At 37.0% G+C, this 13,543-nt stretch overlaps 1 protein-coding gene across 1 annotated transcript; it reads right to left on the reverse strand.

The window, feature by feature from the left end:
* Window positions 1-12,625: 12,625 nt before the first annotated feature.
* LOC148931822 (uncharacterized) lies at window positions 12,626-13,289 on the reverse strand. Its single transcript, XM_089063920.1, has 2 exons — window positions 13,002-13,289; window positions 12,626-12,914 (listed from the first exon to the last, which is right to left on the reverse strand). Exons 1-2 carry the CDS (start codon window positions 13,233-13,235, stop codon window positions 12,723-12,725), a joined length of 426 nt encoding a protein of 141 aa, XP_088920046.1. The 5' UTR covers window positions 13,236-13,289; the 3' UTR covers window positions 12,626-12,722.
* Window positions 13,290-13,543: the final 254 nt, after the last annotated feature.

The following is a 13,543-nucleotide window of genomic DNA, read 5'->3' on the forward strand; positions in this document are numbered from 1 at the left end:
GTTAGTGGAATGTGAGATCCATTACCAAAAAAGGATGTCAATTAATTAGGACGGACGAAAAAGGAAATTGGTGTCAATTAAAAGGGGATAGAACTATATATTTGCAGCTTGGCTATGGCTTAACAGCAGTAGACCTTAGGAAGTTATTTTCCTCCTACTTGCTATTTTTCCATCTCGGTCTTTATTACCTACTCCCTCCGTTCCATACTAATGGAAGCGTTTCTTTTTGGCACGTGATTTTAAAAAATTTATGTTAAGTGAGTTAAGTAAATAAAGAATAATGTAGAAAATGAAAAAAGTAGAAAGATGAAAAGAGATAAAATAAAGTAAGAGAGAGTAAAGTAAGTGAGAAGAAATGTGTTTACTTTTACTAAAAAGAGAAATGGCTCCACCACTGCTGTGGAATGTACCAAAATAGCAAAATGACTCTACTACTATGGAACGGAGAGAGTAATTTATAACCTATGGTGTCACTTGATGTATGTTTTCTTATGATAAATGATCATATGTTGGAGAAAGGCCATTAAGATTTTGTAGGGCAGATGACTCCAGAGAAGATCCAGTATTGCTTAACTTTTTCAATTTCATTTGTTGATAGTGTATTTCTTTCAACAAGGTTTTTATTCTTACATGCTTCTTGTTGTTATATATTCAAACTTTCATGTTCACATATCTACAATAACGAGCAATGTAGCTACAAATATGTGATGCTCTTTTGGATAGATTAGGCCTTTACGTTTTTTAGTACTAATATGGAGTATTTGTGTAGTTGAAATAGAAGATGACTAACACTCGATATTGTTTAGTATGGGTGTTCAAAATCTATAAGAACATTAGATATTTTGGATTTCTATTATTCATATTTGACATTTTATTTTAATGAGTTGTTTATGATATTTTGTTGGAAGATTAATTAGAGTATAATACTGTGGATTTTGTACATTGTTAGTGAAATGTAATTGCATATGTAAAGGGAAAATAAAAATTGCATGAGTATTTCAAAAGGATTAATATTTGATTTATAAAATTGAGGGATAAAAATATAAATTAATTGTAACACCCCACTTTTTCGAACCCTAATTTTAGAGCCGAAAATTTAATTTCCTAATTTATGACTTAGGAGACGTGAATTAACTGAGGAACGAAGTTATGACCGAGTTTAGGGTTGCGTTGGAAGTTTGAAAAGTCAAACTTATTGATTATATGACGTGGCATGCGAATATTTGAATTAAATGTGAAATTATGTGATGATTTAATTGTTTAAGGGTGAGTGAGATTTTTAGGATACTATTCCATAACCTTTTCCTTGGAATTTTTGAAAATCATAGCCTTAGTGGAGAAAATCTCATTTTTCCGGATTTAATTTAATTCTTGGGATATTTATCCAAATTAAATCCAAAACCCAATTATTCTCTATTTCCTAATAAGAAAAATCGAACCCTATTGTTTTAAGGTGATTTTCGAAAATCACCTATATTTGGGAAGGAAGAATTATTTTATTTTTTAATTGATCCCTTATTGATTTCCTTCCATACCTAAAATTTAAATATTCTACCAAATCTTTCCATACCTCAAGGAGATCTTGCCATATCTTATTTTAGTTAATATTAAAGATCCATGCCTTATTTAAAGGAGCAAATACACGCCTATTTCTTTTCCCAATGGGGAGGATTTTTATTTTTATTTTGCTCCGTGTACAAAACAAAATCTTGGCTAATTAAAAGCCATATATTTCGAAAATCCTCATGCTTGAACCCTAGATCTTAATCTTCCTCCCTACTCCACAATATTTGTTTTTAATTAATTATGGAGAATCAAATCTTACCAAATATTCTATCTTATTTACCTAAAGATCTTATTGAGCACTATAAATAAGAGAAACCCCTAACCCTATGTTGGGACTACCGCAGCGGAAGACACGGAAACCAAACAGGTCCTAGAACGGATCTATTTAGGTGATTATGCATTCGACTCCAATTTCATGCAATTAACATAGATCTATAGATATAACATCAAATAAACACATAATCATGCAATTTGATGTAGATTCGATTGTTACCTCATATTGATCCATCATAGGATCGAAGTTGCTAGCTGCACCACCCGGAGATCCTTGGTTTATCGACCGTGAATCTTCCAACCTATTCCCTAGTCCTTGATTCTCCATCCGTGTGGGCGGATCTTAGATAATCAATATAGTCTTGATGAGATCTAGGAGGAACACTACACCAAACTATCTATCTCGATTCAATTCTATGGATTAGAATGAACAAGACAAGATCAAACCAAAACCCTAGATCTCCTTGTTCTATGGCTCGAAAATCGAGGCAAGAAGGAGAGAGAGAGGCCGAGTGATCGGCGGCTAGGGTTAGGGTTTAGAGAGGTGACTTGTGGTGTATGGTGTGCTAGGGTTTCCACATCTCATCACTATTTATAATGGACTTTGTTGGGCTAGGTTGGGGATCCATGGAATGACTTAAGTGTTGGGCTCACCCATTAGATAAATTACTAATTAAATCAAATGACCCATGATTTAATATATTATCAATGGAATATTATTTTGTTCCACTAAAGAATAATATTGCACTCCCACTTAAATCACCAAATTACAAATAACTTGGGTCCATTTTATTTTATAATATTTCCCGCGTTTAAGATTATCTTGATCCATCAATTTAATTCTTTTGTCTGCTATGTGACTAGAATTAAATTAATTCTCCAAAGAGTTTTCTAGTTTGAAACTTTATTTATTATTCGTGGAATAAATTCCAACTGCGCAGTTTTCTGAATAATAAATTCCTCTTTCAAACACCTCTTGGGGATCACCCCTTAGGGATTTAATCATACCACACTGGGCACGCGAATTCTATGAAATAATATTCCAATACCTTCATGTTATTCAATTACTACCACCCAAGATATCATGAACTTGAGTTACGTACAAACTCTCACATATTGATAAGTCAAAGTGGCGTTTGATTGAATAAACAATATTGATATTAATATCATAGACTAGAAAATACTAAACTTTCTTGAAATATATTATTTCAGTAGATAGCAATAAAGAATACATTTCGGATTAGATCCTTTCAGTGCTTTACCACACCGGTGTTACTAATCTCATCTTAGGTAAGAGAGAATTATCACAAACACCGCAACCGTTCCAATAGGTAGCCAAAGCCTATCTAGGTTGTGAATACGTTTTTCTTCTTACTAGATCTGGCCAAGTCCCCTACTGGAAAACTCATGAGGAGATTCATCGAATTTCCCTACTTGACCTTCTTAGTAAAAAGCCTTAGACTTGTTTATCATATTTCAATAATAAACCATTTATATTATATTATTTATTCTCATAAATAGGTAAACAAGTGGATGTGGCGTTTCTCGTATACATGCACAAGCTGACTGTACAAAGACATGTACGCTCGAAGCATCTTTTAGTATACAAACCCCAACACCCTAGCCATCACAATTTTCGCCCCCTCCATCTTTTTCTTCTCTCAATTTTCTTCTACTTTATTCCAATAATCCTTCATTATTTGAGAAGAATTAGAGTTTGAGCCTCAAGATTTTTGAAGAACCAAGTCTTTACTTCGTTTCTACCGTACGTTATTCTCAAAAAGGTATTCTCATATTAATCTTCTTCTTTCTACTCGTTTCCTCTTCTTTCTAATCGATTAATCGGTATTCTTGAACCCTCATGCATCTTGTTGAGTGAAAGTGGGATAAAGGGGATATGGAAATATGTATGCATGTGTGTGGCGTGTGTGCGTGTGGGTGTGGCGAGTGTGTGTGCGTGTGTGTTGTGTGTATGTTGGCAAAATACTCTTGTGTGACATATGTTGATGTTAGATCTAGAGTTGAGATGCGAATGGAACTTATGTGATGAACATGGCCTTGATTGATGACGTTAAGATAAATCGATGGGAAAAGGGAAAAGCGTTGAGACATGCATGAGTTAGGAGTTTGTGTTGAATTTGATTTGTGATATATGCCTATGTGATTAAAAGGTGAAACCTCAGTTGCGAAGCCGGATAACAAGGGAAAGAACATACTTGAAATCTAAGCAGTCGAGGTGGGCCTTATTCTTAAACTCTCTCTTATGTTGCAAATTTATGAAAGTGGAGAGATAAGGGTGGTTTAACTGTTATGCCATACCTATGTTTGTTTTGATGATGTTGTGCGCCTGATGCTTAGTTTGTGAGTACGCTCCATTAGGCTACAGTGGCTATGGATAGGTATAAACGAATTCGGGTCTGAGTACGGGCCGCAAACCCTACCAGGCTGTGTACACGGTGGGATCGGGAGCCGTCCTTGCTAGTCGGCCGGTCTCGTGGGCGAAAAGTGTGGCCACACTTTCGTCGCACTATGGAAATGATGAGATTGTGGAAAGTGATGAGGAAATTGGGGAGTTGTTTGATTGGCCAATCTATGGAAATATTTTTGTGATACTCGTTGAATATTTATCTTGAAAAGTGTAAAACCTCGAGTTCACTATGGTAAGGGTGGCATAACTTATAAAATGTTTTGGCAACGAGTTCACTGAGTATTTCAAAATACTCAGCCCTGCATGTGTTTTCCTTATATGCAGGTTGAACGACGACGAGCGGTTGCGGGTGTTGAGCATATTAACTAATTAAGATGGGCGTTTTGAACTTCAAGCGTAGTTGTGTCTCCATACATAGCTGCACTTTCTCTTGATCGTTTCCGCTGAATTTTCTTTGAAACACTTTAATATTATTTGGATATTTTGCACTTGTTCCTTTCGTTTTAGAATCTTGAGACATCTTGTGATATCATTGGGATTTATTGAACCCTTCACTTTTGATCATACTTTATAGTACTTATCCTTCATTTATTTCTCTTGATTAAACCTTTGACTTGCGACTCTGATAGTCCGTTTTATACTTAGGTCAAGCCTCTTTAAATGGAACCCTAGCCTATGTTAAACTCTTTTAAGTCAGTTTTGGTAGCAGTCGCCGCATTTATTGTACCCTAGGAGTAGGGCTGGGGAAAAATATCGAAAAAATGATATATCGCTCGTATCGTATTGAAAAATATCGAAAAATTATCGAATTTTCGATATATCGTAATTTTCGATACGATACAATATCGTATCGTAAGTTTTCGATACGATAACGATATGAATTTCCTTATATCGCGATATATCGTTTCATATCGAATATACGATATATATCGTATATATCGAAACATATTGAAATTCAATACATATAAAAATTTAAAATTATAAATATATATAAATCCATTTAATTAATTAATATATTTATAAAATATATACATGAAACCCTAAATCCCTAGGATTTGGAACCCTATCGCTCACCTCACGCTCACGCCGTCTTTCTCTCAAATCTCAATCTCACTCTCACGAATACGATTCTCTCATAATTCATCGTCCACGCCTCCATGGTCCATCTCCGGCGACGTCCTCCAGCTTCTCTCACGCTCCCCACCGCATCTCTTATCTCCGGCGAGCGGCTGCAGGCTTGCAGCTCCTATATTCTACAACCCTTCAGCTTCAGTAGACTCAAATTAATTAAGTGAGTATTTTAATTTATGTTCTGTATAAGCAATTTCATGGTTTATAAACTTCCAAGATGATTCCATTCTTTAATTATCTTACCAAATTAAGTTGGTCACTTTTTATTTGAAGCCAAGTTGTTGTACAAATGTGGTATGCTATTTATTTGCAATGGATTTAATTAAGTAGTGATTAAATATGAATGCATCAGCATCATAAACGAAAAGTATTCAGTATACTCCAAATCCAATCATTCTCAATATGTCTTTAATATGTGTGAATATTAAGGAGCAATAATCAACTGTTGTCTGTTCTAAAGCAACAATCAAATTATAAGTATGTATGTTTCTTGGTGTTGTTCAGGTTCTATGGAAATTTTTTGAAGGATGATTACCTTCTCCAGAATCCAGATGCAGATACAAACAAATCCCCACTTGCATTTGATGGTCCCTGCATAAGATATTAAAACTCATTCATTAACTCTGAAAAGGTAAAGTTATACAAGTTACTGAATCTTATTTTATGCCATAAGTTGTTTTAAGGAGATTATAAGCTCAAATGAGATAAGATAAGAGACATAAGATATTCACTTTGTTGTTATTTTTTCAGAATGGAATCAGAAGCTTCTCATGCGCTTCCACTGCCACCTACTTCTGAACCATCGAAGCAACAAAGCACTTCAACAAATGATGAGGGTACTAGTAGAAAACGATCAGCAGAAGATTCCTCAGAAAAACCTCCTTTAGCTCCTACAAAGAGAGGTAGAAGTCAATATTGGACGCACTTCAAAAAAACAACGACGACAACGAGTAAAGGAGAAAGAAAAACAGGGATATGCAACTACTGCAAAGCTGAAGTACCAACTCCTACTGGGAGTACTACTGGACTGAAGTATCACTTGGAGAAGAAGTGTGAATTAAGTCCATTTTATGGTGCGAGTGGAAATGACAAGGGCCAAACTGTGTTGACAAAGGAGACTATGGGAAAAGGAAGTCAGATAGTGCCTCATTCTTTTAATTAAAAAAAGGTGTGAGTTGAAGGTCACGGAATATGTTATTACAGATGAAGTGTCCTTTCGGGCTGTTGAGGGAAAAGGATTCGTTGCGCTTGTCCACGAATTAGAACCAAGGTTTCGAATTTCCGACCGAAAGAAGGTAGCAGGTATGGTTTTTGAATTGTTTTTAGATATGAAGAAGAGAATTAAAAGTGTGCTTAATGGGCAAAGAGTGCATATTGAAAACACATTGCAATTTGATGGAAAGTATTTGCATTTGAGATGTGCTTGTCATATACTCAATTTGATTGTCAAAGATGGATTAAAGGAGCTTAATTGTGCAATTAAATCTATAAGAAATGTTGTTGTGTTTATTCATTCTTCCCCTTCTAGATTGAGTAAATTTAGAGAGTATGCAGTACTTGCCAAGTTTCCTTGTATGTCAACGGTGCCCATGGATGTGAAAACGAGGTGGAATTCAACATATAAAATGCTTGATGTTGCATTGAAATACAGAAGGGTGTTTGAAAGAATGGCTGAAGAATGGATTCCTTTCATGAGATACTTTGAAGAAAAGGATGATAAGGGTAAACAAAGAATAGGACCTCCACTTAAAGAAGATTGGGATAATGCAAAAGCATTTGTTCATTTTCTCAAGAATTTTTATGATGTCACTTTAGAGTTAAGTGCATCAAAAACTCCTACATCCCAAATGATTTCTGTGTCTATGTTTGCTCTACAAATCGAGATTGAAAAAAAATGTGATGATTCAGATCAGATTATGTCAAAGGTTGCAAAAGCAATGAAGGTGAAATTTGACAAGTATTGGGGTGATTGGAATAAAATGAATCCAATTATTTTTATTGCCAATGTTTTGGACCCGAGGAACAAGCTGAAAATGCTTCAAGTTAGTGTGAAGAAATTGAAGAGATTTGGAGATTCTAACCAAGAGGTTCAAGAGTTGTGTGACCGATTTAAAAATGACTTGGTGACTTTGTGGGTCGAGTATAAGGGAGTGAGTGATACATTGGTTACTCAGATACCACTTCTAGAAAATAGTGGTGATGGAGATGATACCGGTCCAAGTGGTTCGGGTCTTTTTGATGAATTGTATAATGGAGTTCAAGAAGAAGTTTCTCAAGACCAACTAAATCAAATATCTAATGAAGTGGATAAGTACTTAGCCGATGAGATGGAGAAGCGATCTAATCCTTGTTTTGATCTTTTAGAATGGTGGAAAGTAAGTGGAACAAGGTATCCAATCCTTTCGCTCATTGCAAAAGATATCTTTGCAATTCCAAGCTCAACCGTAGCTAGTGAATCCGCCTTTAGCTTGGGCAAAAGAGTTGTAGATCCTTTTAGGACTAGTTTGAGTCCAAAAATGGTTGAGGCATTGGTGTGCACCAATGATTGGCTCAAAGCGGATGATTTTAGCTTATACAAGGATCCAACCGATGACGACCTTGCTTTTTATCAAGAAATTGAAGAAATTGAAAAAAGTAAGTGTTTCTTTAATTTATGAACTTTATTTGTCATATATTATTAATTCCATTTTATGTTTTTTAGGCTCAACTCACTCAACCATTACTCAAGAGACTCGAGATGGTTCTCTAAATGTATCTTCTACTAGTTGATCCACCAAATGATGAGGTATTAGTCTTAAATTTGGTTGCTATCTGATATGTGGTGGCCATTAGGCTTCTTAATTGAGATTGAGTTCATAAGTAAATTATATGAGTTGATATGACTGGATTGGTCTATTATTATAGACTTTGATTTATAAATTGTGATTGAGTTCATAAGTGGTACTACATGAGAAGATATGGCAGGATTGGCCGATTGGTCTATTGTTCTAGACTTTGATTTTAGCTTGTGTTTGCAGAGCTCTCATTTTGCTAAAGCAGATAGTTTAAATCATTAATTTGTTTGATAACATTGATATGAAGCTCACTGCATTAAACTGTCTGCTAACATTGAGTCATTAGTCTAAGTGACTAAGTTATCCATGACAAAATTATTATGTAACACTTCAAGCAATATATAGTCAGTGCTATTCTCTTATTTGTGTTTGTAATTTGTCAATTAAATGTCCACTTCTTTGTGGTGTATATCTAATTGTATATGCCCATTTTATTGTTCAATTCTAATCTCTCACCTCTCTTGATCTTGGATTATGTAGGTTAATATTTCTAGATGATTTCGACAAGATGAAGGGTTCGGTGTTCAAGAATCAAGATCAAGACAACTACTAGTTTTTTTTTGGAATGTCATAGTGTTGTATTTTGATTATGGAGATAAGAACAGTATTTATTTTATTGTGTTGAAGTTTTATTAATTTTGTGTCATTTTTCAGTTTTGAAATCATTTTTTTTATATATTACAGGTTTTCGATACGATACGATACGATATTTCGATATATCGTACCGAAATTCGATATAGAACGATATATCGAATTTCGGTACGATATATCGAAATATCGATACGATAACGATACGAATATTATCCGTATCGAAATTTCGATATATCGAATTTTCGATATATCGAAATTTCGATACGATAACGATATGAAATTCTTTCATATCGATATTTTCGATACGAAACACGATACAACATTTTCGATACGATATATCGTATCGATCCACCCCTACCTAGGAGGGCGGGCTGTTACAGTTGGTATCAGAGCCTCAGTTTCTTTCCGCTCTGGACCCAAGAGTCTTTTCAAAATTTCAAACCTATCATTGTAATCGTTTACTAACGCACTAAATACGGAAGGCTCAACACCGCAACTCGTCCCGTTCAACCACGAAGAAAGAGGTACAAATTATTGCCATGACTTATGATTGAAATATATTGCTCTTGAAAATTTCGGTGGAAAATGTTATTTCTGTGAAAATAGAAAGCATGCCATAAGTGTTGGAAATATTGTGAATATGAAGCGATGCTTTCCGAATGTTGATCCGTTGAATGTTATTTGCGAACTTGTGAAATTGTGAAAGGCGAATGTGATTACGTGGGATTATGTTGCAATGTTTGCGATGCTTAGACTTGGACTTCTTGGAACCTAGCATGCCTTAGTTGTACGATCACAGCGCTTGTATCAATAGTAGAAACGCGGAATGACTAGTATGGGACTTCAAGCTATGCTTGAAATTATAGAGTGCCTAAGGAGTAGGCCAGACTGAACGTGCTAAAACTTAGTTGTAGGTTAACAATTGCAGTATCACTTTCCTGAGTGATAGAACCAACGAAAATAAGAATATTCCGAACTTTGGTGTATCCTTACAATGGCGAGATCATACCTAAGATCTAATAAAACTATGCAGTCTTGCATACCAGGCCAAAATGGCGACGCGACACAAATACGACGACATTAAGACCACGTGTATAATGGCAATCGAAAAAGACTATGTGACATGGCTAGAAGAAGACTTTGAAGATGCGACCATCAAAAATAGTTATTTTCGACGATACGATGAATCTCAACTTGTAATCCACGGTTTCGTAGAACGACGTTGCCATGTTCAGGCTCGGGAAAAATGTGCAAGGGAGTGCGACCTTTGTAGCTAGAATGAACGATTCTTTTAGTTAACAGTACTTACTTGGATCCTAAGAAAATTTTTTTCGGAACCTCTCGATTAACAGTGAGCCCTTGTTATCTAAGACCTTGTTGGACTCGCAATTTGCAAGTAATACCCATTATTTCTTTTCCTATATCGAGTCATGACTCACTTGGCTTGAAATTGTGTTTGCCCTTGTAACTTTGGACCTCTTGCTTGAGCAGTATCCTTTAATTCGTCGTTCATAACAACGATATTTGATTTTATGAGCTTCTGTCATTGGACTTCATTCCTAAAATTGTTGGTAGTTATGACCTTCAGTATGATCACATCTCCAGACCTGTTTTTCTTCAAAGGATGGAATATTCTTCTTGGACCTTTGGTTCACCCCTTTATTTTGTAACCATGTTTGTGGTAAGCTCTTTCTGGCAGAAGTGAAATTCTTTTTAGCTCGGTTTCACTACATATATTGTTTCACACCCAATGATTTTTCTTTCCTCAGCACCAAGTTAAGGCTATCATGTTCTCTTCTTCCTTAACGATTCTGAAAAGTTCCAATCACTTTGAGTTGCCCTCAACAAAACCGTTTAACCATTATCAGTGCTACTTCATGACATTTGTCTATATTTCTAAATTCTGACGCGACTGTTTGTTTTAGGCCTTGACATGTTTGATCAATAACCGCTGTCCGAAATTTTTGCAAATTTTGATCGGACAGTCTGGTATGGAATTTGAGATTTCTATAGCTTTTATTCACCTTACCATTTACTTTCGCATTTTGCGTCACCCCTTTTCGTTCGTTGTACTAAGACCCCTTTGAGACCACATTTTGAGATTCTATGGGGAATTCGCACCTTTTATCTTGCAATGAGCTACTTCTACTCTTTTCTAACTTATTGCGTGAACCTACTTGTCCGTTCTATTTTCTTCCAAGTACCTTTCATCTTGTTGTGTTGTTTGACACGGACGCATCGCATTCTTTCATATCTGAGTTATGTGTGCGTACTTTGAGCTAGCCTGTTAGAAAATCTGAACGTAGAATGATGGTGTCCTCACCAGTAGGAGGAATAGTAGAAATCTCTCAAACGTGCTCGAACGTAGAAATCGTACTAGGAGAACTTAAGTTAGTCGCTCACGACCTGCAAGTTATGGCGATGGGAGATATCGACGTAATCTTAGGAATGGATTGGTTGACCGCGAACTTTGCGACGATTCGTTGTAAGGAGAGACAGATATCCCTAAACGCTCCGGGTAAAGAACCCACCGTATACCACGGAATCTCAATGAACCGGCGAACCGCTATAATCTCTGCGCTGCAAGCCACCGCGATGATGAAGAAAGGACGCCCTGCCTGCCTTGTCTATCTCCACGGAGAGGAGAAGGAGGAAAGGAAGATAGAAGACGTCGCTGTCGTACGAGATTTTCCAGATGTTTTTCCCGAGGTGTTACCTGGATCGCCGCCAGATCGAAAATTAGAATTCACGATCAACCTCGAACCTGGAGCCACACCCGTATCCAAGGCACCGTACCGAATGCCGCCTAAGGAATTGGAAGAACTCAAGATACAATTGCAAGAGCTTATGGATTTAGGTTTCGTTAGGCCTAGTGTTTCGCCATGGGGCACTTGGACCCGAGGCTATTGAGGAGATGGTCGAAATCGTTCGACAAATCCGCGCGAGAATGAAGGAAGCCCAAGACAGACAAAAGTCTTACGCTGACGTCCGACGGATCGACTTACAATTTCAAACCGGTGATAAAGTTTTTCTCAAGGTATCCCCGTCGAAGGGGATAATACGTTTCGGTGTTAAGGGAAAGTTGAAGCCGCGATTTATCGGATCTTACGAAATCTTAGAAAGAGTAGGACCCGTTGCGTATCGATTAGCGCTACCCCAAGCCTTGGGAACGTGCACAACGTTTCCATGTGTCGCAGTTGCGGAAGTACGTGTTCGACCTGACGCACGTGATTCACTACGAGGAAGTTGCGTTGAATCCAGACTTGAGCTACGAGGAGCGACCCAGATGATCCTGGACCGAAAGGTTCAAACCTTGAGAAACAAATCTGTCGCCTCAGTGAAAATACTTTGGAGATATCACGGGCATGAGGAAGCCATGTGGGAGCTTGAGGACAAGATGATGGAACTATACCCCGAACTCTTCCCATGAAGGTACCAAATTTCGGGACGAAATTTCTTTTAAGAGTGGTCGAATGTAACACCCCACTTTTTAGAACCCTAATTTTAGAGCCGAAAATTTAATTTCCTAATTTATGACTTAGGAGACGTGAATTAATTGATGAACGAAGTTATGACCGAGTCGAAGTTATAAACTAAAAACGATCTAAAAACGTCTTCCGTGTTTGATTTTTCCGTTTAAATTGAGATAGAGTTTTGCAACGGACTTTTCAACTCACATTTCTTAACTCAGTAGTAGTTAAGATTCCTCGGGGATGATCATGGGCGGACCCCAGTGTGACGAGGGAGGGGTTTAAGCCCTGAATGATTTTTTTAATACTTTTTTCTATTAATTATTTTAAAATTTATTCAAATTTAGTGTAAATTATAGTGTGAAAGCCGTACAAATTATCTAAATTACTCAAATATATGTTTAAAACAAAATTTAGAAATCTCAGCTCCTATCGATAAATATTTCCGCGTCTGTGACTGAGGATGATGATACATGATCCCCCGAAGAAGTATTGAGCTTCTTCGGGCATGAGCCAAATTAGTCCTCCAAGCCGAACACTGAGTTCCTTGACCTTGTTGGCAAAGTCAAGCCTGATGACGAGAACGTCACCTAATATGGCCTCGTGCCTGAGGCAAGCGTCCTGCATGTCAATGGACGATGGTCTTCAATGAGTATTGACTAGCTTATAATTGAGATGGAGGGAGTAGTAGACTAGTAGTGAAGATACCTCGGGGTAGATGATGATGCATCCATCGGAGTAATATTGAACTTCTCCAGGCTGGAGCCAAGGTTTTCCACGCAGAAATTTGAGTGCCTTGACCTTGCAGGCCAAGTCAAGATTGATGACGAGAATGCCCCTGAATTTGTCCTTGCAGATGCGCCTGCGTAAGGCTTCGAGCTTCCTTCTGTCCTTATCCATCCGTTTTAAGAGCTCATCTATATCAAATTCAAACTCCTCCATCAGATTCACCGATATCTACTTTAGGGAATGTCACTGTAGAGTGCAGCCTCCGCTATCTTTGCTTAAATAAGAGTATATATTAAGTACATAACACATGAAACCTACTTATATGTATAGGTATGCAAGCACCTCAGTTTAAGCAAAGAAGAAATGAAGATGAATTTACGCTCTCTCCTTCCGCGTGGATGATGATGATGATGATGATGCTTCAACGCAATTTCCTACCTAAAGGCAAGTCTTTGTCGATCATAACAAACTTGGCACGTGGGTGCGCTGGGACAAAAGAATTGGACGAAAAGTGTTTTCAC

Source organism: Salvia hispanica, chromosome 2 (assembly GCF_029641045.1).
Source record: "Salvia hispanica isolate PSC_SH4W2 chromosome 2, Shi_PSC_v1, whole genome shotgun sequence".
In the NCBI taxonomy this organism is placed as follows: domain Eukaryota; kingdom Viridiplantae; phylum Streptophyta; class Magnoliopsida; order Lamiales; family Lamiaceae; genus Salvia; species Salvia hispanica.